Genomic DNA, 27,681 nt, shown 5'->3' on the forward strand with positions numbered 1-27,681 from the left:
TCTCATATAATGTACTGTCATTTGTTTAAACAATAATTAAACATTTAGGTTGTTTTCATTTTTAAGTAACATCTTCAGCATCTCAGTGACCATCATTGCATATAAATATTTGTACACATCCAGGATTATTTCCTTAGGACAAGTTAATAGAGGAAATGCTCAGTCAAACACGATTTATGTTTCACAGACTAGCCATTTGAATATTTCAGTAAAATTTTGGCATTAGAGGACCCTGTTCTCTTATAAATAAAAGATATAAAAACTTCCTGCAGGCATGGAAATAAGCTCATGTTTGTGTCTGGTGGATTGCTGTTTATAAAACTCAAAGGAAATTTACCCCTGTATTAAGCTTTTGAAAGACAGCAGAGTTGGGCGAGTGAAATTACTCCAGTTTTTAAGTTTACTGATAGAAACTAGTCAGTAGTCTTCTGAGACCCAGTATATTTGTAGTGCATAGATCCATGATACTGTTATAGGTCTTCCCCTTTTTTCTAGATTATAAGCTTCCTGAAGGTAGATATATATTCCTATTTATTATTTAACCCAGACAGCCTAGCCTAAGTAAGTGCACTTAGCTATTGGTAAAATTTACTGCATTAATGATAATTATAATGTAGTGTTAATGTTTTTCCATATATTAAGAATTACACGAGCACAAGATCAAAGGTACCATTGTTTCTTTTCTATTTGCACTAGTAGGTGATTTTAATTTAGTGGTACAAGTTATTTAAATATCTTTGTTTTAATCCACTGGTATAGTTCAAATCCACTTTTTCTTTCTATTATATTTGGACGTAGCTTTTATAAAAATAACTTTAAGTCCTTACAAACATGCCTAGATAAATGGTTAAGAATTAGCCCGTTACTTATATTCTGTCAAAGTACTTAGATTGCCCTGATAATCTTTTATCCTAGTAATTTAAATTTTTAAAGTAATGGAAAAGTAAATTTCAGCCTGTCATTTCTGATTTCTGATTCCAAATCAGTGCAAATTTATGAAGACTTCCTCTCTTCTTAAAAATGAAATATAATGAAATACTTTTTGGTATTTCATATTCTGTAATTATTTTGGCAAAAATATTATATTCTACTCATTTTAAGAATAAGTTATCTACTACTTTGCATTGTTATTTAAATACTTGATATAATATAATCTATCTGCTTGTCCAAACTGTAAATTAAAAATCATTTCTTCTTCTGCATCTGTGACATATTCCATCCATCTAGCAGTGTTAATATCTATAGGTTGGTATTACATAGACACAGTTTGCTCTTCTTCCACGTTGCAGTCCTCTCCATTTTGGGTGGAAGAAGGGCTGTGATTTATGTGTGATTTTTGTTGTTATAACAGCTGTGCTCCATTCTGGTTCTTTTTTTTTCTTCAGTATTTTTTTTTCTTTTCTTTTTCTTCCGTTAGATACATTTGAGATGGTTTCTGAAGATGAAGATGGGAAGTTGGGTTTTAAAGTAAACTACCACTACATGTCTCAGGTGAAAAATGCAAATGATGCTAACAGTGCTGCCAGAGCCCGCCGCCTTGCCCAGGAAGCTGTGACACTGTCAACCTCACTGCCTCTTTCATCGTCCTCTAGCGTGTTTGTACGCTGTGATGAGGAGCGACTTGACATCATGAAGGTAGAGAAAACAACCTTTTTCCTGTTTTGCTGGCTAATCCTGTTATTCAAATATTCATACAAAGCACTAGAAATAGCATGAATTTTAATAAATTTAATAAAAATTCTGTTGACCATTTTGCGTATCAGTTTAAGGAATCCTTTTCTAATGTTAGTTGAGAGTATGTGGATAAGAATACCATTCAGAATAAAGATTTAGAAGAAAATACCAAAAGACCTTTCCTAAACAAAGGTTGTATGCAGCCTATCGTAGTTTTAAAACATAGTATCAAAGGATTTAATGCTGGTCCATACAAAAAAAATTTATAAGATTTCTTCCTTATAATCCAGGGTTCTTCTCTCATGTTTTATACTATCAGTTTTCAAAATTTTTCTTTTTATTCCCCTAGGAAATTTATGTATTTCAAAATCCATATGCTCTATGAATTAAGTAATAGTAGTACAATAAATAAACAATCTGTACCTTTATGTTTTAACACTGTGGTAATCTGGCTTTAAATTCCAAGAGATAGCTGCATCAAACATTTTAAAGATTTGACACCTGAGGAGGGAGGAACTTTACATGATTCAGTTCATAGATTCAGTAGTCTGTCTTCCTTAGCTACACAGCCAAAACTATTGACCCATTGATTTGACGGCAGTTTTTTGTTTCTTTGCTTTTTTGGATAATTTTTCAGAGGAAATTTCATAGGCCTTGCCTATTTGACCAGACTCTTACTAAAGAGCCAATTATTAGATGATTGCCTAGGAAAGTCTTTTATCACTAAATGGACCACATAAGTTCAGACTTGTGATTTTGTATCTGCTAAGCACTATGCTGTACCTAACATGAAGGATCCCACGCTGGAGCCCCAAAATACAAAGCAGAGTTGTCATCGACTCAGGCTCTATCTAGTACCACGTGCCTCCACACGTAGCTCTTCAGGACCAGAGGCTTTGCTGCTCGTGCCTTGTATGCTTATTGTCTGTTGATTGACTAAAACAAAATTCCTTAAGTAATTCTGACAGTTACTCAGACTGTTGGGTTCTGTGCTGTTTTTTTAGACTACCAATAACCCTAAGGGAAACACCTACTGTTCTCATAACCTTTTCTATAGTAAGTTGTTAGATGAGAACTTTTTCTCCTGTTTGCTTGTTTCATTTTCCCAGAAAAAAAATCGTTAAAAGTAATCAATTTCTTAAAACATTAACTTATCTGAAGATTTAAAGCAGAAAATTACTCTCATACCTTTGAGATATGATAATGAATGTACCAAGAATTTCAAATTGTTGAAAATATGGTAGAGATCATGCAGGAAAGCTCTTAGGAGAAAGTAACTTAATATGTTAAAAGGTAAATGCTGTTAAAGTAAGCTTTCCTGCCGCCAGTCAGGCATCTCTCTTTCAAAAGACCATTTTCGCCAAAAGCAAGTCACTTTAAATCTTAACCTAAAACCATTTCCTAGTCCTATGTGTGTTTAATTTTTAACTTCATATTTAACAGCTTCTGGTAGAGATGTATACAGGATGTAAGAAGATTGTTCTCATTTCACATTGAATTGTTTTTCTGAATAGCGGTGTTTAGGAATAGTAACATAGGTTTTTGTGTTTGTATATGCATACTAGGTTCTGATAACTGGTCCAGCGGATACTCCTTACGCAAATGGCTGCTTTGAGTTTGATGTATATTTTCCTCAAGATTATCCCAGTTCACCCCCTCTTGTGAATCTAGAGACAACTGGTGGTCATAGTGTGCGATTCAATCCAAACCTTTATAATGATGGCAAGGTAATGTAATTGCAGTCTTTTATTTCTAATGCCGAAGTATTGTAACCAAAGGTTCTTTGTAATTTGAATAGAAATTTTGTTTTAGTTATCTTCTTTTCAAGAGTACATGGGTTTTTTCATGTTTCTTTTCCCTATATGCAAAGATCAGCTTGAGGAATGAGAGTGAAGGAATCAAAAAGGGCAGAAACAGAACAGTGTTAAGAAGTACTCTTAAGATGTTATTTTGAGGGAATAACTTACTCACATATTCCTTGGCCAATTGAGAGCTATCTCCACCCAGAAAACAGAGCCAAATTGTCTGTCTGTGCCTCTCACTTTTCTTTACTTCAAACATCTCCAATTCCAGTTATCTGTTCACAAGTGCCTGAAGATACTATCCATGTTTTCCATGATACATACCATTGTGAACTTATTTTAAAAGTTTAATTTGTGTTAAAGTGTTTTAATATTTTTTATAAATAGGAAGATGCATTCCTAGCCCCTCAAAAAAAGTTGACAGAGAGGTAGAATAAAAATCATTTCATATGACAATAAACCTTTCAAAATTAGACTTAAAAGAATAATCATCACTTTTCAGAGTAATTTTGGACAGTTTGATGAACTTTCAACAGTAAATTCCCTGCTGAGTGTATTCAGTGTTAAAAATCACTTGACACTCAAAAGAAATTTCCAGACTTCATAAACAGACACTTCTTTGATCATGTGAGAATAACAGATACTTGAAGTTGATCTGGTTCATTAAAGATGGCCCAAGTTCACAAAAACAGTCATATGGATCAGTGGAACAGAATAGAGAGCCCAGAAATAAACTCGTAGGCCTATGGTCAAGTAATCTTCAACAAAGGAGGCAAGAATATACAATGGAGAAAAGACAGTCTCTTCAGCAAGTAGTGTGGGGAAAACTGCACAGCCGCATTTAAATCAGTGCAATACACTCCATACACAAAAATAAACTCAAAATGGCTCAAAGACTTAAATATAAGATAAGACACTATAAACCTCCTATAGGAAAAGATAGGCAAGACATTTTCTGACATAAATCTTAGCAATGTTCTCCTTAGGCAGTCTACCCAGGCAATAAAAAGTAAAAATAAACAAACAGGACCTAAGTAAACTTATAAGCTTTTGCACAGCTAAGGAAACCATAAGCAAAACAAAATGTATGGGAGAAAATACTTGCAAATGATGTGACTGATGGAAGCTTAATTTCCAGAATATGTAAACAGTTCATACAACTTAATAACAACAACAACAACAAAAATCCCAATCCACAAATGGGCAGAACACCTAAACAAGCAATTCTCCAAAGAAAACATACAAATGACCAACAGGCACATGAAAAAATGCTCAATATCACTAATTAACAGAGAAACACAAATCAAAACTACAGTGAGGTATGACTGCACACCAGTCAGAATGTCTACCATTAAAAAGTCCACAAGCAATAAATGCTGGAGAGGCTGTGGAGAAAAGGGAACCCTTCCACACTGCTGGTGGGAATGTAGTTTGGTGCAGCCATTATGGAAAACAGTATGGAGATTCCTCAAAAAACTGAAAATAAACTTACCCTATGATCCAGCAATCTCACTCCTGGGCATATATCTGGAGAAAACCCTTACTTTGAAAAGATGCATGCACCCCAGTGTTGATAGCAGCACTGTATACAGTAGCCAAGACATGGAAGCAACCTGAATGTCCATCGACAGATGACTGGATAAAGAAGTTGTGGTATATTTGCACAATGGAATACTACTAAGTGATAAAAAAAGAATAAAATAATACCATTTGCAGCCACATGGATGGACCTGAAGATCATCATTCTAAATGAAGTAAGCCAGAAAGATGCATGATTGGGACATTATGCTGTACACCAGAAATTGACATACTGCAACTGACTATATACTTCAATTGGAAAAAAAAAAAAGAAATAAAAAAAAAACCGTATGATATCACATATATGTGGAATCTTAAAAAAGAAAAGAGGACACTAATGAACTCATCTACAAAACAGAAACAGACTAGAAGACATAGTAAACAGTACTGTAGTATGGGGTAAAGGGTATGGGAAAGGATAAATTTGAGAGTTTGAGATTTGCATATTTTAACCACTATATATAAAAACAGATAGAAAACAGTTCTCTTCTGTAGAGCACAGGGAACTATATTCAATATTTTGTAATAACCTTTATTGAAAAAATAGGAAAATGAATAATAAATAAATAGAATAAATAAAAGAAAAAGATGGCCTAAGATTTTTTATTTTTAAAAGGTACAGCCTGTCTCAGATTTGTGCTTACAGATTATCATTTTGTCTTTATCATAAGCTCAGATCACAAAATTGGAATTCATTTTCTGGGTTTATTGCAGATTTAACCAGAGGTAGACCTTACTTCCTTTGAGAGAACAAAGGACAAGTCTTTTATATCTGAGCAGAGAGGACAAAATAGCCATGTTGATAGGCTTTATTCAAAAGAGAGACTAGAACTTAAATAGAGTTTAAGTGTAAATGTTAAAATGTATTTAAGAAATGACTCCCTTAAGACTTAATGGTATAGGGGAGAGATTGGGAGCTTGAGACTCCAGTGTCCTGAATTGTGTAGTTTGTATTCTGTTACACAATGGGAACTAACATTTAACCTTAGGTTCTAGAGCTGTAGATAGGAATAAGACCCCTGCCATTGGTAGTCACAGAGATACTAGAAAAATCAGGTGGGCTGGTATGTCTGTCAGTACTTTAAATAGATAATTCACAAAGCTGTTCAGATACAAGTCTTTTAAAATTAATAATAAGTTTATCTATTTAACAAATTGACATATTTTGCATTATGTTTTTCACAGAGCATTAAAAGAATATCAAGGAAATGGACTTCCCTGCTTTTTAAGGACTGCTTGTTTTTCATATGTTACCCATTACATGACATTGTTAGTTTACAAGGACAGATAAAATGTCCCTGGTTCTCTTATTCCTATAGTGACTGTTAACCTGTGTTTGGAAGATGCTTTAAGTTCATTCTTGCTGTCTGAGTGAATAACTATCTAATGTGTCTTAAAATTTGTTCTGAGAGACTCTGGTGATCTTCAGGACCCTTTCAGGGCATCTGTGACCCTTTTCAGCATAATGTTTGTGTGAGGCCAGATTTTATTCATACATTTCAACCAGAACAATATATTACAACAAATTGAATGTAGAGGCAGATGTGAAATCAAGATCTCTTTTGTTAAGCTATATCATATTTTCAAAATTTATAAAATTTCAAAAGAGATTTTCTTAAACGTAAAATAGTACCACTTTTCCTCACCAAATTTTTTTTTTGGTTTGAAAAAGTTATTTTTCATTAAAAGTGTTACTATTATTAATGTGTAGTAGCTGCAAATTCATTTTTCATTATGAAAAAATTGTAATGCCACACAGATTTAGATCATAATTGCAGATGTCAATTTGTTTTAACAGACCAACCCATAGGGTTTTGTTTGGGGATGTAAAACTGAGCAACTTTGACATAATAGCATTTCAATTTTATTTCTAGTTGTGGTAGTTTACTTTTAACAACCACTTCTTTCAGTTCTGTGTATACTTCTTCCCCTTCTTCCTCAGGTTTGTTTAAGCATCTTAAATACATGGCATGGAAGACCAGAAGAGAAGTGGAATCCTCAGACCTCAAGCTTTTTGCAAGTAAACAAATTTCTCTGACAGTTTTACTTAGAAAATAAAGAACCATCTATGTTTAAGAAAAAAAAGTTTTTAGTGACCAAGAATAAACATAGTAAACCACAAAAAATAAAAGCTAGATTGATAGGAAGTACATATTAAATAACTTACAGGTGAGCATCACATTTGGAATTTAGAATGTTAAGTTAGGGCACAAAACAGAAATTTCTTTTTGTCAGAATTGCCTTTTAATAAGTCCCTAACTCGCCCTTAAAGTACACTCTGGTACAATAATATTAGACAAGGCAGATTACCCTCTCCCATCTCCCAGTCACTATAGGGCTCAAACTCAGCTGAGTAGAATTTAACACACTATTAGTATTACATCTCTCTCCACACATGATACGGTTCTTCTATAATCTAGTTAGTAATGGGACTCATCTGAGGCTTAGAAATATTTTCCTGGCATTCATAAAACTTGGGACTTGTAGTTCTTATTTCGCAGAGCATTTGACACACACATTACATAGTCTTGAATTTTATAAGTTAATTTCCACATAAAATATGTTGTATACTATCCCATCAAATTTTTTTGCTGATGCTTTATATTAATACTTCAGAATCCCAGTGAAGAGGTGGACTAGTAAGTATATTAATAATGAGTTAACTTATTTGTTCACTGAAGAAACAGAAACAAGACACTGTTGCTGCATAATAGTGTAAACTCACATTTACAGTGTTTACTTTAAAAAGATCACCATAAATTACCCCTGGGTAAGCCTGTTAAAGTTGACCTACCCTGAAAGGATTCTTTTCCTACATTATTATTTAGAATTAGGTAAAAGAAGATATGAAAGATCATTCTTTAGGATGTGACTTTCTTAGAGTATATGAAAAGACCTTGCAGCACCCTCATGAATTAAAGAAATAGTGCTATAAGTTTTTCCTTTTTGCTAGTATGGAGATCAAGAAAAAAAGAGGTTACGTGATTCATGCAGAGTAGCTAGGGAATTTACTAGAATATTCCTCCAAGTCATTTCTCAAATGTAGTTTTCTTTGTTCTATATACAAAGCATCTATTCTTCACTTTATTTGGTTCAACTGTTTTAAACCAAATGCACCATGTGAATCTGAAGTAATTCATAAATTTGAACCTACCACTGCCTGAGATTTATAAAACAATATTTTGTGTCAAAGGATGTGAGCTAAATAAGTAACTGAATCCTGTGTTACTAATTTGTGGTAAGTTTTTAATTTAATTTCTTTTTCTGCTTTTGTAGAAAATCAGGATATACCCTACTCGCATAAGAGGAAGATTGTTTTTTTTCTTCATCCCTACATTATATACTCTTTATTCACATGCATTTTCATTTAATCCTCATGACAGTCATAAGATATTATGGATATATTGAATCCGTTGTACAGATGAGGAAGCTGAGTCTAGAGCAGTTAGGACATTTGCCCAAGGCCACATGCTAGTAAGTGGCAAAACCAGGCTTCTGAAGCCAAGATGCTATACTGCCCATGTGGGCTCAGCTTGCAGCCAGCCAGTGTGTGTGAGTCAGGAGGCTATGGAAGGAATGCGGGGACTTCATTAGTGGTCTTCACAAGTCCCAGACTTCATGCCAGGGTCATTGGCAGAGCTGGTACAACCCCCAGCAAACTACTCAGAACTGTGTTCAGTAAAGGAGCTGCCTTATGAGTTGGGGGAAACCAAAGAGGGGACAAAAATGAAGAGCAAACAAACATAATGGTAAATGGCAAATTCCAGCTCTGTAGGTTACTAGGTATCCATCTTAAAAACTGCTTAGCTCCCCCTCAGGGCCATATTTCCACAGGGAAGAATTAAGAGGAAGATTATTTAAAAGGGAAGACGAAAGGAACTAATAAATATATCCTGGAGTGTTATTTCAGAAGTGTCAGGTTTGAGTTAGGGGAAAGTATGTAGCTAAGGAAAATTCCTTTCCTTCAGTGATATATTTAGTTTCAGAAAGTTTAAAAATTATGAGATCTTTGCCTCAGAATTATACAGGTTTAAACACTTTCTTTTGTACACTTGACCATTGCCTCAGTAACGTGTTACTTCTGATTGTATTTAACCTTATCTGTTCTTAGGTCTTATATTTCAGGTTCAAGTTCTCATTTAAAAAATTTCCTAGGAAAATATATCTCTTGACTTCTAAGATGCATACACTTGATATTATTTAATCATCTTTTCTAATGAAAATACAACTACTGCTAATTCTTTTTCATTTCTGAAATGGGCAGATGTATCTAACATTTTCCTGCCTCCAAAGATGCCCTATTAGCTAGTTAGATTGGTATAGTAGCTAGCAATAAGATTCTACTATGCCTATTTTAATTTCGCTTTAATAATAAATAACATTTATTATTCATTATTAAATAATAATAAAGTATTTCAATGTCATAATTATTAACGGATTTTTTTGGTGATAAAAATATGTGGAAGCACGTTTAAAAGGGACTCCTGGTTGATAAAGCAAGGTATTCACTCTCTAGAAGTAAAAATGTCCCATTATAACTATTTATTTCTTTGTTCCTCAGGTGTTGGTGTCTGTTCAGTCCCTTATATTAGTAGCTGAGCCTTATTTTAATGAACCAGGATATGAACGGTCCAGAGGCACTCCCAGTGGCACACAGAGTTCTCGAGAATATGATGGGAACATTCGACAAGCAACGGTTAAGTGGGCAATGCTAGAACAAATCAGAAACCCTTCACCGTGTTTTAAAGAGGTATATTTAATAAACTTACTGAAATAGTTTATTAAAGATGTTACAGAATATAGTTTGTTAGTATTGTGCTTGCCTTTATTTTAGCGTATCTGTGGTGTATTAAACTTTATTATCATTTTTAATCATAAAAAATCAGTAATAATAGAATACAGATGAATTTTTAAATCATTTACTTCCTAGAAGACATCTGACTTTCTTTTGCAACAATTTTATTCCTTATTTTTTACAGCTACCATTCTGCTAGCATACTGTATGTGCTTGTTATGTTATTATAAAAGTAATTCTTTTTGTTAGAGGTTAAGATAGTTTCTGATCGTCTTGCAAATAGAAACTTTGCCCTTATACTGATATCTGGGTGTGAACATTAAAGAAAAGACATTTCATTTTCTTTATGAAAAAGTTGGGTTTAATTTCTGAAACCTCCCTTGATACTGTCAAGTGCTTTTATTTTACCACATCCTGCAGTGTGACTCTTCCCTGTGCTTAGCGCTCTCTCCTTAGTCTGCCTAAAATATGGTTGTATTTTTCACCTGTCATAACAAATTCCTTCATCACATCTTATTTTTACTTTCTTGTGAAACAGTTTTCTTTCCTAATTGTTTCTCTTGATCATCAGTTCCTTAGGTTGTGCTAGAAACTCAGCATTTTAGAGGAAAAATTGGCGTATTTATCTGACAAAAAATTGATCTTTAATATGGTATATATGACTGCCATGTAACATCATTCCTGAAGTCTTCCTCAAGAAGTAGCATCAGTGAATATACTCTGAAGGAATGTAGACACAGTGTTTTTTCCTTCTGTTATAAACTAACTAAATGAACTTGCACTTTGAGTAACAAAGTTGGATATTTTCCAGAGGCTTGCATTCAAGGCTGTGGGAAATCACTTTTCCTAATATTATTGGAAATACAAATGTGTATTTTTTTGTGCACTCTTAATCACGATATTTTGTACCTTTTCAAACCTGGGTTATTTATATTAAGTAATTCATTTTGCAACTGTATTGAATACCAGCTGTTACCAGGGACTGCAGTAAGGTACTCAGAACTCAAGGCTAAATGAAACTCAGTTCCTGCCCTTGAAAAACTTATATACCTCCTGTTTGTATCATAAATTAATTTATTCAGTGCCCTGAAGACTCAAATAATGAATCCAGATAGATGTATGAATACTTGACAAGTCTGCTAGAATGTATCATAGCCACCTCAAGCATAGCATTGTCAAACTGCACTCTTGATTCTTCCTTCCTTTCTTCTCTCAGTAAAAGCACCATCGTCTAAGCCCAAAACCCTGACCACCTGTGGCTTCTTTTTTTCTCACATACCACATTCAATCTGTTGACAAATTCAGCTTCACCATTCAAAACATAATCAAAATTTGGTAATAAAGAAACATCTTTGCCCTGGCCAGCCTGTTTCAAGCCACCATGATCTATTGCCTAAATTGTTGAAGTAGTTTCCTAACTGGTGTCCCTGCTTCCACTTTTGCCCTTCTTCAGTGATTCTCCCCACATAATCAGATCATCTCACTCCAATGACTTCCCATTAAATGAAGAAGAAAATTCAGAGTCCTTACCCTAACATGCAAAACTCTGCATTGTCTGCCTCTTGTCTACCTATTCATCATATTTGAGAGTTTAAAGGCTTTTGATACCAGAAGTTAGGATGTGGCACAACTGGAGCTCTGATTTACTTCCTGGTGGGAATATGAATAGGTACAGCCTCTTTGGAAGACCGTTTGGCAAGTAATAAACTAAGTACATGCTTTATGACCAGCAGTTCCACTCCTTGGTATATGCTCAGTAGTAATTACATACATACTGGGTGCAGAAAACGTTTATAGCATTATTCATAATTTCCAAAAAATGGAAACAGTCCAATTGTCCATCAAGAAAATGAATGGACAAATTAAGGGATATTCATAAAATGGAATACAGCAATGTAGATGAGTGAACGCCTTTACACATTAACATTGACAAACATCATAAACATAATACAGAGCATAAGAAGCCAGGCACAAGGAATACATTACATATGATTCCATTTATAGAAAGTTCAAAAATGAGTGAAACTAACTTATACTTAAGGAAGTCAGTATAGTTATACTTTTGGATTAATGGAGGGTTAATGGTGAGAAATATACAAGTGGCAGCGAGGCCTCTGGTGTGCTTGGTGACGTTATGTTTCTTATCTGAGTAGAGGTTATTTTGGTGTGTTCACTGTGGGAAAACACAGTCAATTGTACACATACAATTTAGGCACTTTTCTGTGTATGTTAAACTTCATTTTTTAAATGTATTGAAAAAATTGTGTAAATGTATACACCAGTCAATATAACTTGTTGGTTCATGCTTAAATTTTTTTCTTCCTTCTGGAAGAAGAATAAATTTAACACAGGACTCAGAGTGGGGTGCATAACTTTTATAAAAAGTAAATAAGTATAATTTGAAACAATAATCCTTTCTCATCTTGTAGACCTAGTTCACATTAAAGGGAGTACCCCTTGTCTATCAGTGCTTTTCTCATTTTCCCAATTGGTTGTGACTTGCTACTCTGTATTCTTTGGGATTTGTTTTTGGTTTTTTATAGTTGTTGTTTTGTCTTTTTTTAAAGAGTATCCTTCTGGAAACTCAATAACTTGTTGACATTTTACCTCCATTCTCAGGTTTTCCTCATGATTTTTCCTTTGTAGGTATTTTTGCCTTTTCTTTAGGGGAGATAAGCTCATTGGGCAATATACTAAGTAGCTTACCCAGAATACAGAAGAATATTTCCAAATTGATCTGTTTTCTAGCTTAAATTGTCAAAAATAGACTCTTACTACTTACTCAGAAAGTTTATCAGTGTTTCAGAGATAATTTTAAAAATCTGAAATGTAAAACACATTTATCACAAGGAAAATAACTTCATAGGATAAACTCTTGTTCATAAATTAACCAGAAGACAAATAAAGAAAATAATAATAGTGCCTATTTTAGGGCTATATTCTGATTTCTATGCAAATGCCTGTGACATTAGAATCTCTTTACTCATCTAGGTATTCTTTGAGTTCTATTTTAAAAATAGAAATTGACAGTTTTTCTATTGTCAGTACTTTTTTCCTGGTTATTCGTTTATTTACATTCACCTTCTGACTCTGTTACATTCTGTGTGTCTTGTACGCTCTGGATAGGATTAACTATTGAAATGTCTAAGTGGGATTGGGCATTATTTTCTCCTATGGAACTGGGTATTTCAACACATGACATGATGTCATAATCCTTATTCTTCCTTGTTACTAGTGTAGAGTTCACCACATTGAGTTTTATGGAGAGAAAAAAATTACAGTGTCTTTTAAATTTCATTTCTTTGGAATGTCACATACTTTGTCTTTTAAATTCTGACCTGAACACATTTTGTTCTCTTGCTTGTTTTATTCTTAAGGTTATACATAAACATTTTTACTTGAAAAGAGTTGAGATCATGGCCCAGTGTGAGGAGTGGATTGCGGACATCCAGCAATACAGCAGTGATAAGCGGGTGGGCAGAACCATGTCTCACCACGCAGCAGCTCTCAAGGTGAGTGACCCTCCCTAACAGGGGCCTTGTCGGTGGCTTTAAAACAAGATTTGTATATTCACTGACAGAACCATGGCCACCAGAAAGAAACATTAAATTTATTATTTTAAGTTCAGATGTTACCCAAAAGCCTATAGAAAAGTTACATTGCTTTTGACAACGAATTGACAGTTTCTAAAATTAGAAATGAGTATAGGGACAGAGCCAACAGAGTTTCATAGAGTTGTTTGAAGATGATGGCAACAAAATATGCTCCATGAATGACTTTTTATTCCTTCGGCTTTTCCCTGGGCCTCTTCCCTTCCAGAATTTTATTGTTGGAGTAATGAGGGGGATGGTAGTTGCAGAGCCTCCAACCGCTGATTGGTGGAGTGTCTGTGAGACAGACCTGTCTGGGGGAGGCAAGCAGTTGTCTTGGACATTCACAGAATGGAAATGTAGAACATGATGGTTTTGGAGACTTTTTTGTTTGCAGGAATCATACCTTCAACAGCCACCCTTTTTTGCCTGCTTTGGCTTATCTGCCTTTACTCAGCTCTGTTCCTTTTATCCTCCACCAGTGATGTTCAATTTTCTCTTTCTGCTGGCTCTTTTCCTTCTAACTTTGTTTTAAGCTCTTTTATTCATGCTTTCTTTCTTTCTTCCTTTCTTCCTTTCTTTCTTTTCTTTCTTTCTTTTCTTTCTTTTCTTTCTTTTCTTTCTTTCTCCTTAATGGAGGCACTGGGGATTGAACCCAGGACCTCGTACACAACAGGCATGCGTTCTACCACTGAGCTATATACCCTCCTCCTTCTAACTTTAAAAGTATCTTCACTTAAAATGATTAGATGATGATGATAAGGATTTACTAGTTCTTTTTCATTAAATTTTTTTAATGTCCGTATTTTTTCAGGTTACATACAGAAATGTTAATGAATGAAAACCCGTATGATGCCTGGAGTTTGCTTCAAAATTAAATGAGAGAAGTGGTGGGGATATAGATCAAATAAGACTGGCTATGAATTGATAAATTTTGAAGCTAGGTGATAGATTCATGGGAGCTTATTTTATATTCCTCCCACTTCTGTATTTATTTGAAAATTTCCCTTATAAAAACCTTTTAAAAAAATTATTTTTCTCCATAACATTTGTATCCTCCTAAGCTAGTTTTATTTTGTCCCTGTTGTTATAAAAATATTTCTCTTTTACTATCAAACTAGAGCTGTTAACACTTTTGCTTCCCTTTTTAAACCACCCTCTCAGTAATTAACATCTTGCAGTTTAACTTCCATTCTACTGAAGTTACCCACTCTCCAGTTCTCAGAGCCAGTGACCCTGGCTCACCTCTCCACGCACCTCTCTCCCTTCCAGGCTTTTATAAATGCTTACTTTTCACTCTGCTTTTTTCCTGCTCTACTGGCTCACTTCCATTCACTTTTCAGCTTAAATTTCACTTCGTGGGAGCCTGCCTTGACTTTTCAACTAGGTGATTTCAGTATAATCTCTTATAATGCCAACCTTTTAAACACCTTCATAACACTGGTCTGATGTTGTCTTTTCTGTTGACTGTGCATCTCTAGGCTGTGTTGGCTCTTCTTTGTCTCACACTGTAATTCTTTCAGCATGTTTTTCTTTCCCCTTTTTCTGAATGATTGTGTACCTGAAGGCTTACTGTTTGGCCCTCAGGGCTATTTTATTCTCCTTCTCTGTCATTGTATCTATACCCCTGACATTGGCCATTTACTCTTTAAAAGTGCCTTTTTAAGCTGTTGTCTGCTTTTAGCTTTCTTCAAATCATATTACTGGCATTTTACATGTCATTACTTCATTGAAGATCCAAAATTAGAACTTATCTTTCTTCTGGTCAAGTTTTCTTAACTTTCTGTATTTACTTAATTTTAAACAATTTTTCTCTGTCTTAAAATCTTCAGATATTATTTAACTCCCCCTTTATCTAATTTACCTATCTGGTCAGTACTTGGCCCTATCAGAGCTGCCTTCATAAGGGGATTCCCCCCTCCCCATTATCCTATTTAGTTCCCATAGCTCAATCTTCCTTGCGTCTGGTTCTTCCCCTTCCAGTTATTTTTATAGCACATAACCAGATTGAACCTTCCCAAATGTGTGTTAAGATATGTCTTTTCCTTACACAAAACCTCAGTGGCTAAAGTCCAGCTTCTTTGTCTTTGTTATTTCAGTCAGTGTCTTGCTTATATCTCAAATTCTTATACTATGTTGTTTCTGTGTTACCCTGATTTGGAAATCTCTATCTCTGCATCAATCCAGTGTTTTATCATTTCAAATATACTTTTGCTGCTGAGTACTACTTGAGAAAAGTATGCAGTTGTTCAATTTCATGCCACAATAAAGGCATAGTATTCCCACCTCAGCTGGGGGCCCTTATAGTTGTCAGATTCTTCCTTCTTCCCCAGTTAGTGTTTTCTCCTGTTATCCACAGTGGAATGGAAATTTGGGCTAGAGAATTTTTGAGTTGCCAACATGTAAATATACATTGAAAGCTTACAAATGGCTGCAAATGTGTAGTTGTCTTATCTTGTTTATATGTCTTACACCTCCAACCAAAATTTAGCCTCTGCAAGGTCAAAGATCATGTAGTTGGTCTTCCATATACATAAGCGATTAGTTCCAGGACCCCCGACAGATACCAAAATCCACAGATGATCAAGTCTCTTAGGTAAAATGGCATAGTTCAGTCGACTCTGTATCCAGCTGTATCTTCCATATTTTACTCATTGCTTTTACATTGTTGAATACAGTGCCTTGTTCTGTAAATGCTGGTTAATTTTCAAAGTTAGCTATCGACACAACTAATTTTCAGAGCCCTTGGTGTAAGATTTGAGATCATTTCTCTCCCACTAGAAAACTGTAAACTAAAACAATGTTTCTAACCAACCACTCTCTATTAATGCCTCTACATCCTTCCCGAAGTGTCAGTATGGGGTAATACACAGTTATGTAATCACTCTAGATCTTCTTTTTCATCTGCTTACATTTTTAAAAATTCTGATGAGAAAGTATTTGTCAAGTGTATTCCAATCATTTTGTGAGATAATGAGTATGAAACACTTTGCAAACGTTCTACATAGGGCCTGATAAATACTGTTTTCATTCTCTAAAATAGCAGTGGTTTTATTTTAAATATTTATGGACTTATCTTTCTCTCAGAAATACTTAGTCAGAGCTCCATGTATTATAAGTCAAGAGGTTATTCTCTTTAACTTAAGAGAGTATATATAGCATATGACTGGTGTCCTGTAAGCCATTAGTAATGCTGTTTCTGTTACAGGGGTTGGGCCATGGGTAGGCAATGTGCATGCTACTCAGTACTCCGGGCTTATCAACAACATCAGTTATTTTGAGGTTAGAGATTTTTGCTAGTTTTGTTCACTGCATGTTACAGTAGCTAGCATAAGGGAGGTCCTCAATTAATATCTGTAGGCCTAATACTTTGGGCTTTGTTTTAAATTCAACTCCTCCCTCCAGTGATGTTGTGCTGGAATCCCGGAGTTTGCAGTTTTAACGTCACTCATTTTTCCCTGCATAGCGTCACACCGCTCAGCTCCGGGAAGAGCTGCTGAAACTTCCCTGTCCCGAAGGATTGGACCCTGATGCCGACGATGCCTCAGAGATGTGCAGTGCCACAGCCGGTGCTGAGGAGACTCTAATGCATGATCAGGTCAAGCCCAGCAGCAGTAAAGAACTCCCCAGTGACTTCAAATTATGAGCTGCGTTGACATGGACTGCATAGACACAAAGGCTTTGAAGCACAAGCCAAATATGTCAATATTTGTATGTAAGAAACTAATTATGTAATAGGTAATGAAACTGAAACTATACTACGCCCTTAAGGAGATCCAGTTTAATTCAAGGTGATCTTTTATTTACCTGTACAAGAGTGTAAACTTTTTTGTGCTTTTATTTTTCAATTGTGAGAACCACTGATTGGTATGTTCAACAAATTTGTGTATACAAAGAAATGGATAAATCACTGATATATAAGGGAAACTACCTTAGGAAAGAATGTTTACTGAATGTTTATTATTATTTTTTTTTTTACTGTAGAGTGAGGGGTTGTTAACAAAGAATATATATTGGTCATTCTTACAACTACTATTTAAAGTCAGCAACTTTTCACTGAATTTGATAGAATTTATGTTTGGCCATATCTTCATGCTCATATTTGATTTCTGAAGACTCCTACATACACTTCAATAAAAGTTAAATGGACATAATCCCTCTTTTTTGATTTACTGGTACATTTTTTAAATGATAAATCTGCCATAAAATGCATTATAGCTGGAGACTTGCACTTGTATGAATGAATTTATTACATTCAACATATTTAATTTTATGCCTTCTAATTCTAAGATGCAGAAAAATAAATGAACATGATTTTATTCTATGCCAATATTTGGGCCTGTGAATGTATCCGTTATTTGAATTTAAGCATATGAAAAGGAATGGTCAATTTGAAAAGTCACGCTAAACTGAATTTTTCCTAAAGGGCTCCTTTTTTCCTGGACTCTCTGGTTTTATTACTAACGTCACATGTATGTATTAAACATTGAGGCTCTGTAGAGCAGAGAGGATGTACCTCTCTGGTGCTGTTACAGTACATTCTGTACCTGCCATATAGGCTCATTTTCATGCAAATTCTTCCTAGAGCCAAATAAATAAAGACTTAGGTGTATTAGTATGTCTTGTTTCTAAAAGGTGTGAAATGCTATTTCTACAAAGAATTGAACACTTTCATGACCTACGTATGGGAAAGGAAAGGATGTTTTTTCAATACCAATTATCACAAAGGAAAAGCTAAGATGATTCTTGGCAGAATTTGTATAAAATAAACTGGCACGTGGGAACCTTAATCTGGAGCTGACCAGAAAGAGAAGCTGTATTCTGACAGTGAGTTGTCCTCTGAAGGAAAAGGGGAAATAGGGACAATGATACCTTCTCAACAAGGTACAGAGCTCCTTAAAGGAGATAAGTGTGTGACCAGGAAATCAGAGATTCTTAAACACATAACTGGTAGGTCTAGTGGGTGGTGAATTACCCCAAGCATGACAAAATGAAGTTCAGTTTGTGAGAAAGAAGAGTCAAATATCACCCACAGATATGCTAGCTTATATTTCAGTGTAAAATTATCAGCAATAAGAAGTAAAAGGCACAGTCATCAATCCTCTAGGCTTTTTGGTTTTTCATTTTTTGGTCTGTCAGTGTCCTGTCAGGGATAGATGATACAAGCTTCTGTTTAAATGTATTGTTTGCCTCCATTTTTGGATTTTATTTTTAGTCATTACAGTAAGGTAGCATCATTTTCCCCATTCCACATCATTAGTCCTCAGAAAGCTTTATAAAAGCAAACTAACAGTATCAGTACTATAAGTCTAATTCATGTTTTTTTAAAAACCAAAGTCTAAGGTCTAAAATTTGAGACTTTAGTCTAATTTGGTTCCATCTGAAATCTTGACTTTGTGCCAGCAAACATTTGAGCGCTCACTTTGTGCTATGTTCACCCAAGTTCCTGCACTTGGGGGTCGAGTGACAGGCATGAAAACATAATGTCAGTGCAATATGGTAAGTTCTCCGATTCTGTTATTGACAGGGTACTACTGAGAGCATTGAGGAGGGACATCTCAGGCAAAATGTTGATGCGCACTGAGGTGCCATGGTCAGGAAGAGCTTCCTAAAGGAAGGATCCTGAGTCTTGAACGATGAGGATAAATAAGTTAGCCAGGCGGGAAGAAGTTATTCCACTCTTAAGAGAGCAAAAGGAGAACTTGAATTAATGGCACCATGTTTGATACTATTGGGTTTTAAGAGGCAAAATGGGAACAGTTGGTGGGTGGGATGTATGCTGTGATGCTGGAGAGGTTGGAGAGATTGGGTCATGGAAGAGCTTGTCTGTCCTGTTGAGGAGCTCTGGCATCCCATAGGTGATGGAGAGCTCTCCAGTAGCTTTAATTAGAGGAGCAACCTGGTCCAGTCCTGTTTCAGGAAAATCGTTCTGCCAACTTTTGGGTGGCAAGGAGCTCAGCTGAGAGCCCATGCTTGAGTCCAGGTGGTGGTCATAAACTAGGGCAATGAAAGGGGTGGAGAAGAAGGGAAAATTGACAGAACTTGGGGAAATGTATATTTTTTTTGGTATGAGAATAACTTCAACATGTTTTCAGGCTGAAGAGCCAGGAGAGAAGGGTGAGTGTGAAGGCCTTGGAGAAGACTGGAGCAAAGGCCAGCAGTCATAGGATGGCCTAGATCTGAGAGCGTGTGCAGAAACTGGGAAAGCCAATCGGTCAGTTCATAAAACTAACTATGAAGTTGTTACCTTAAAGAGAAGTATGGAAATAAACTGCGTAGATACCATTCTAGCATTAAGACCAGTATCTCTAAAGTCAGACAAATGTAGAAGTTACTGTAAACGTTTTTTTTCCTTTGGTGTCCTATAATTTGGTTTATTTAGGGTAGGATGGGTGAGGTGAGACATTCTACTTAGTGTGTCAAACTGTGGTGAAGGGCCAAGGTCTTTCCGTTAGAGACCAGTACTTCATATAATACAATGAAGATGGTGCAACACCGTGCCATCACTTACTCTTTATACTTAGCCCACTGCCGACTGGTCGCAGCCTGTGGACTGTGGCTTGAGCAGCCCTGTGCTGAACAACTCAACTGAGGGTTGGTTCCTAGTGAGGCATTACTCACTGGTTATTTATTCCTTAAACCAAAGCTGATTAGTAGACAAATTTCTACTTGCATTTGTTGCCGTATTAATTAATTAATTGTTTCCACAATTAAGCGTTAATACTCTGCTATGTTCGTGCATAGATGCTGGAACAGTATCATTTGCTGAAACAAGCTTCAAATCTTAGAAGGAAATGAGACAGGTTAGACCAAAAGATTCCAATATGGAAACAGACATGCCTGCTGGATCTGCCTAGAAGTGGGAGTAGGCCCAGTTGCAGACCTTAGTGACTCTGGATACTCAGAGCTGGAACAGGCAGCGAGGGTGCAAGGCTGGCCCAAACTGCTGCACTGGTGCTTCAGTCTTGGGCAAGATGGTCAGAACATGGCAGGGCCTCAGGTTCCCTTGGTTTCAGTAATACTGAGTTTGTAGGGGGTGGTTTTTGCCTTACAATATTTCTAATTTAATGTATTCATTATGGAAAATTGGGGAGATACTGAAAAAATACAAAGTGCGAAATTAAACAATTTTCTGATATCTTTCCTTCTAGTCTATTTTCTATAATTCTCTTTTCTATACAATTAGTATATTGTATGTACAATTTTATCAACTTTTAAACAATACATTATGTACTTTTTTATCATTAAAGAAAATTAATGGTGGGGGGAGAGTGGTGGGGTGGTAGGCCAGGGGAGGGGAGAAAAAAAGAAAATGGCTGCATAATGTGGATGTACTTAACTAATCCCTTACTATTGGACATTTAGGTTATTTCTGTTTTGCTAATTATAAATAATGCTATAATGAACATGGTCTATATCTTTTATTTCCTTATGATGAAGCCTAGAATTATTAGGTCAAAGGGTTTGATATTTTTAATGACCAGTTGCTTTCCAAAGAGGTTTTATTGATTCATACTTCCAGTTTCAATTAATGTTCCCATTCCCTGGCCAGCATTGACTATTATACTCTTTTAATCTGGAATTTTTACCTATCATCATCAAATATGCTTTAGTGTGGATTTTTTCAACATTGTATTTATTAGCCATTTGTATTTGTCTTTGATCAGTTCATGCCTTTTCCCCATTTTTTGTGTATTATCTTAGGATGTCTTAATATAAATGAACTATTTGTATGGTAGAATGTTGATTTTTTATCATATTTGTATTTTTTCCAGATGGCCTTTTAATTTTTAATTTTTCTCATAGAAGTTTCAAATTATTATAAAATCATCTATTGATCTTTTCCTTTGTGATAGAAGGACCTATGACAATGCCTTAGCCCAAGGTATTTGGAGGACCTCTACAAATTTTGCCAGTTGAGTCTTAACAATGCTGTTAATGTGTTTCACTAAACCAGAGGATTGAGAGTGGTAAGCATGGTGAAAGTGTTGTAAAACCAGCCAGGAAGCATAGACTTGCTGAAGCACTTGGCCAGTAAAATGAGTGTCTTGATCACTATGAAGCTTGAAGAATTTCCCAGGTAATCTTTTTCAAAAGACTTTAGCCAAAGAAGAGGCAGTAGCCTGCCTGCAAGGGGAAGATTTGGTCCAGTATGAAAACATACAGACTAGGACCAAACCATATTTATTTTCATTAGACAGAGGAAGTTGTATGAAACCTATTTGCCAGACCTCAAATGGTCCAGTAAGCGGTTTAAAATGTCTGGGAGCAGAACCAGCAGTCTTCCCTGGGTTATACTTGGGACAAGTGAGGTAGGCGGGTTTTGTGGCCTTCTTAATTATCACCAATACTGATTCATGAAGGCTATCATTTTGTTAGTAGACTAATTGTTTAATGCACGCACAATGGTGGAGAGTGGGGATTTTAGTCTCCTGTAGGATTTGAGTTATTTGGTCCAAACCAGAGCTTCTCTTTTTATCAAACCAAAAATTGTTGAATTTCCAATCTTATTTTTCCTTTTTTGAGGCTAACTGTTGGGTTTCTCTAGCCAGTTTTTCTAAGTTACCATTTGGAGAAATATCTCTTTGAACCATGACAGAGATTTGGTGCTGTTGGTCTCTTTAAGGGCAACATTCCTTTCAGAATTATGGGCAGGATGATTCTCCCTGGCTTCCAGACAAGTTTACAATGCCCCAGGATCTTAATCATAGCTGAAGTATCAGGTAAAAGTATTACATTCAATAATTCCTGAACATGGGGGCCATTTAAAATTTTATTTCCACTAGAAGTTAAGCCACATGGCTTCCACAACATTTATGTTGGAAGCCAGGGAACTGATTTAGCTGACCAGGGAAAGCCCAATCCTAAAAATGTAATGGGAAAGCTAAGACCAACTTTTATCTCCGCTGAAGAATCCCTGAGAGACTCAGGAACTAGGAGCACGAGATGCCTCTGGGACTGAAGATTATGGGGTGGAAGGAGGAGGGGCTAGAATGAAGAGGACTGTTGCACAGCTGCGTCAGGCAGTTGGCATCCAGAACCACTGCTTCCCCACCACCACCTCTGTGGTGGTCTGGAGAGGGTCCAATACACAGACTGGGTCCTGAATTCTGAGACTCCTGGCTTCTTGCTCCACTTGGCTCTGGAATTCTGTCAACCAGACACCATCCAGGTAGGAGATTTTTAAAGAGTCCCTGAGAAATCTGACCAGCACAAGATAAAAAGATTCATAAATAGTAACATCCAGGTTCCCCACACCTTCCAGGCCAGGCTCTACACTGATCTTAAAGTGGACATATCTCACCCACCAACTCAGTTTCCACTCAGTATTTTTAAACATTGAGATTATATTTTTTTCTTTCCCCTTTATTACTGAAGTCCATGTTGCTTCAAGGGAAATTAGCAGATTTAATTAGTATCATGTTATCAAAAATCACATTTAAAACATAAACTTTGAATTAAAGTGAAAGCTCCAAGTTCACCCTGTGGGTCATTGGGGCTCTACACACAAATGAGGAACTTGGTGTAGTGGTCAGTGTGTTTCTGCAACTGTTGATCTTTAACAACTGTCTAAATAGTTTCCACAGCGCTGGATTTTCTGCTTCAAAAACCATATAGACCCACGGATCAAATACTGTTCTTTGCACAAATACTTTTCAATTACTTCTCAGTGAGAAAACATTCCAGGGCATCTGTTTTTCCCTCCCAGCTCGGGTCTGGCTCCCTTTGGCATCCGCTGGCAGCGGCTGAGATGAGCTGAGCACCTTTTCCAAAGTCTGGAGGGGCTCTGGATTTTACGGAAGAAAGTGAATTAAGAATTATTCAGCTTCCTGCCTTGGAGCTGGTCCTGGAGGAGGCTCTGCCAGAACAGCACTTGATTCCTTTTGAGTCCCGTGTGGTCAGAGTCACCCTGCAGCTTTCTACTGGATCATGTATGGTAGGCATACTCAACAGTGCAGGCCCCACCAAGGCCGGCTCTCAGAGCTCGGTTTCGGCCTAGGTATGGGGCCACGAAGATTAAAGGACATGCGAATAAGGCGCAGCTTTGTGCTGGGCAGCAGCCACGCAGGGCCGGCAGGTTTTTGCAGCGCTCGGAGTCTAGCCTCCAAAAGCTGCTCTGCACCAGCAGCCGGGCCAGATGTCCCACCCACTCCTGATTTATGTAGTGGCAGCGTCAAAACCAGATACTTTCTTACTCTTCAATTCATTCAGGAATAAAAAAGTCTTCTCTGCTGACCAGGTTCTTAACCTGGGGTTCGCGGACTCCACGGGGTCTCCAATTCCCTGAAATGGTACCCCAATGTTGGCAGTAAAGGCCCACGTGCTTTTGCGTTCATCAGTAGTCGGGAGAGTTCTGACCCAAAAAAGTTTTAGGACTCAAAGCCACGGACTTTCAACTTAAACCACGGTGAGGCAAGACTTTGAGCAGCATTTTAACCAGTCTCCCCCCCGGGGCGGTAAAGGAGGACTCCACGCCTTCCACTGTTGCTGCCGCTCCCCGCAGCGCGCCTGGGGCGAGTTAGCACCCCCCTCCAAACACTGCCCATTCCCCGCTCGGGGCGGGGCATCCCCACTGGGCATGCTCAGTGCCAAAGACTCGGGTTGGGCTCCTAGGCGGAAGCGGCGCCAGAGAGTGTGCGTGTGTTTCCCAGGGTTCCCCGCGCTGCCGTCATGGCCGCCTCCTTCTGCCGGTATCCTCACATGGGGTTCTAGGGCTGTTGCTGTACTCACAGGAACTGTCGCCACTAGTCTACGGCGTCATTGGAGACTCCTCCTTTCACTTTTTTTTTATTGACGCCTGTGTGACCGTCGTAGGAACCTGTTTTGGCTGCAGCGATGTCTGGGGTGATGTGGACCCCGGAGCTGGCAGTTCTGAGGGGCTTCTCTACTGAGACTGAGAGGCAGCGGTGGAAGCAGGAGGGAGTCGCCGGTTCGGGTGAGAGGGGTTCACCTGCCAGGGAGGAACTTAAGCCAGCGTGGGGACTGTGGGGAGAAGGGGTGTCGGCGGCCGAGTTTTCATCCCTCCTGGTTTTATTTTTTTCTTACCAAAATCTAGCTGATTCCTTAAGGCTTTGAGTTATTGCATCCTTGACATGGGGGCCGTGGTCCTTAGGCTCTCTGCATGTCTTTACCCCAAACTTCTCATCTCCCGAGTTCAGTAATAACATTTTTCTAATCCTTTAACATTTATTCAGTCATCTAATTTTTATAATAGACATGTAAGGTAGACACTACTTTTATTCTCATTTTGCAGATGAAGACATTTAAGTACAGATTGGTTAAGTAATTTATTCAAGGCCACAAAGCTGGTAAGCACAGAAGCTGAAACGGGGCAGCAAAGATGTAATCTCGTAACCAAAGCACATTTACCGGAGAGATAAAGAATTAAAAGGCACATTTATTTACTAGTGGGGTATAGGCACATCTGGTTGTGGGATTTGGGTTGGACATATAAGAGAAATAACAATTTAGGACAGTATATAATTGCCCTGTATATGTGTGTATGGGTACGCACACGCGTACCCATGTTTGTATGTATACACAGTAGGTGCTTTGGGAGAGAGGTAATTATTAAAGTCTGGGTCTGGAAAAGTCTTATGGAAAAAGTCCATCTTGATCTGATTTTTGATTAAAGAGTAAGACTGACAAATGGAAGAGTTCCCCATGAGAAATCACAAGTGTAAAAGTGTGGAGGCAGGCATGTGTTTTGGGGTATCAGTGGAAGAGTAAGTGAACCAACTTTTCATCAGGGAGTACAGTGGCGGTAGGAGGAGCCAGATTGTGAAAGGAAACGTTCTGACTAAGGAAACTTTTCTGTTGTCAGTAGGAATCCTTTTGAATTCCCTGCAGAAGGATGATGATACTTGCTAATGAGGAGTATTATTTTTGGGTCTAATATCTGCCTTGCTGCTCATGGTATGGATGAGCTCCAAATTTCAGGAGAAATGGTGTGTGTATAATGACGGGGATTTGCTCAGTGTTTTGTGATTAATGTATATAAAGGGTTCTAATTATATACATTTTTTGGCATACTAAAATAATAATAGTGTTACCCTTAACAGTATGAAAATAATTGTTCTTTGGATTATTGGCTTAATGTTTTTATATTACAGAGAGTGGATCTTTCCTGCAGTTGCTTCTAGAAGGGAACTGTGAGGCCATATTCTTAAATTCATTGACTCAAAATATTTTTAATTCAACAACGGTAACTGAAGAAAAGATTGACAACTACCTAGAGAAGCAGATAGTAACATTTCTGGATTACTCAACAGATTTGGACAAAACCAAAAGGTAGAATTTTATATGAAATTTTCATAGAGAAACAGATCCTGAATTCATTTAATAGTGCCTTGAGAGTGTAAGGCACTGATTTTTGCAGTTGTTCAAAACCTGGCTTTAGGTTTAGTCAGGATTCATGATGGACTGAATAATCTGTGTAAGAGCTTCTCTCCAGGGGACCATCCAGAATAAAAAGGTAAAGTGTTGTAGGATATGAGTTTCGTATATAACACTGGCATATGACTGGGTGGTAGCCGTTAACCAACTAAACTCCCAAATGGTTAGGTCTGATGGATTTTACTCATCGGAAAAACTTCAGACTTTATTTCCTTTTAACTTGAGAGTGTGCACTAGCCATTTTGCTATTTCTAGATTGCTGAGTGATAATCGTAACTGCTCTTACTATGTTTTGAATTGTTATCTTTAATGTTTTTATTATGGAACCTTTGGGTTACCTTCTTCCATTGACGTTTATGTAATTTTATAGGATTAAGTATAACAGATTGTTACCAGCAGTGTAACCTAAGTTTTTAGTGGCTTATATTTTACTGTTGTAAATTTGTTAATATACCTTTTTTTCCCTCTACCATCTGTGGCAACCACATCAAGTTTTGTTATCTTTAAAACACATGCAGTTTTGTTTTACCATTATTTCTAGGGAATGGCTTCATTTAGTTCTTCAACCAGTCAAGTATTGGGCTAGGTGTTGAGGTTGTGAAGATAAATAAGACAAAATCTGTATCCCTAAGGAGTTCACAAAAGAATGTTACTATAGACGTTTTATTTTACTTTAAAAATTAGTATCGTTCATTTTCGTTTTTCTGGTTTACTAGTAGTTTACATTCCTCCAATGTCATTCTTGATTATTATTTTGTTGTCAGATGGGTGTGCAGTATCATAGCCATTAGCTTTGTGTGGTACATGTGAAAACACACATGTACACACAAATGCATTACTTACTAGTAGACCAGAATTCCAGCTTGTCACAGAGCTGAGAAGAGACATTTCAGTTGCCTCCTTTTGAGGTATTTGAAATTAAACTGGATTCTCTGTTCACCTTAAGGATTTTGAGTTTTAGTTATGACGCTTATATGAAGGCTTTAAGGTCTTCTGCACACCCGTTTCCCCAAGTTGCCTAACTTCTGACTACCAACAGGCTCTTGTTTCACCTGTTTTCTGCTCATCCTTCGTTCCGCTCTCAGTTGTGCTGTACCCAGAGTGTTATGTTCTGGCTGCCATAGGCTTGTAGGTTCGATTTTTTTTCCTTAAAGAATCTTCCCTTTGAGGCAGGGCCTAGTGGGTATGGGGAGAAGGGGATGACGGCTTTTCCTTTTTCTTCAGCATGAAGGTCCAGGTTCTCTGGCTGTTATTTGTTAGAGTTGAATCCCTCCCTGTTTTTGTCTTAATCCAGGAGTCAGCAAATTATGGCTGGTGGGTCAAGGCCAAAGTGCCTAAGAGTGATGTTTCCATTTTTAAAGGATTGTAAAAAACGAAACACATGTGACCTGCAAAGCCTAAAATATTTATGGTCTCTCCCATTACAGAATGAGCTTACCCATTCCTATCTTAAGCCAAAGTAGGACTGGAAAAAAAAAATAGGTTCAAGTGAAACTTCTAGGGTATTTTTTGTTCTACCAGTTGGTAGTACAGGATCAGTAAAATATTTGAAAACAACTTTGTGTAACCACATTCGGCTGTTGAGCACTTGAAATGTGGACAGTGTGACTGAGGGACTGAATTTGGAATTTTATTTAACTGTAATTAATTTAAATTTATAAGAGCTGTATGTAGTTCATGGTGATAATACTGGACATTGCAGACCTAAATTGTGTAGGTTTCAGAATTTTTTTTATAATCCTCTGAGATAATCTCAATAAATGTTGGTGGATATCTTACTTTTTTTTAATAAAATAGAAATGAAATAGTAGTATGTTTGTGGTTATACAGTGCTAGTGTTTCATGG

General features: G+C 36.9%; 2 protein-coding genes and 1 non-coding gene across 14 annotated transcripts in view; 2 read left to right on the forward strand and 1 right to left on the reverse strand.

Moving 5' to 3' along the window:
- BIRC6 (baculoviral IAP repeat containing 6) overlaps positions 1–18,051 on the forward strand; it is a 197,178-nt gene extending 179,127 nt beyond the window's left edge. For all 10 annotated transcript variants that reach the window (XM_074378695.1, XM_074378697.1, XM_074378694.1 and 7 more), the window contains 6 exons: positions 1,418–1,635; positions 3,240–3,401; positions 6,997–7,074; positions 9,616–9,804; positions 13,227–13,361; positions 16,906–18,051. In XM_074378695.1, the coding sequence (XP_074234796.1) occupies positions 1,418–1,635; positions 3,240–3,401; positions 6,997–7,074; positions 9,616–9,804; positions 13,227–13,361; positions 16,906–17,085 (962 nt within the window). In that variant the 3' untranslated portion in view covers positions 17,086–18,051. The remainder of the gene's footprint in view (positions 1–1,417; positions 1,636–3,239; positions 3,402–6,996; positions 7,075–9,615; positions 9,805–13,226; positions 13,362–16,905) is intronic.
- On the reverse strand, positions 14,074–14,148 carry TRNAN-GUU (transfer RNA asparagine (anticodon GUU)). The gene has a single exon. It is a non-coding gene; the product is annotated as a tRNA-Asn (tRNA).
- A 6,018-nt stretch (positions 18,052–24,069) lies between the features above and the next one.
- TTC27 (tetratricopeptide repeat domain 27) overlaps positions 24,070–27,681 on the forward strand; it is a 144,014-nt gene continuing 140,402 nt past the window's right edge. For all 3 annotated transcript variants that reach the window (XM_010967622.3, XM_010967623.3, XM_045504787.2), the window contains exons 1-2: positions 24,070–24,375; positions 25,553–25,730. In XM_010967622.3, the coding sequence (XP_010965924.2) occupies positions 24,276–24,375; positions 25,553–25,730 (278 nt within the window). In that variant the 5' untranslated portion in view covers positions 24,070–24,275. The remainder of the gene's footprint in view (positions 24,376–25,552; positions 25,731–27,681) is intronic.

This window comes from Camelus bactrianus, chromosome 15 (genome assembly GCF_048773025.1).
Source record: "Camelus bactrianus isolate YW-2024 breed Bactrian camel chromosome 15, ASM4877302v1, whole genome shotgun sequence".
Taxonomy (NCBI): Eukaryota; Metazoa; Chordata; class Mammalia; order Artiodactyla; family Camelidae; genus Camelus; species Camelus bactrianus.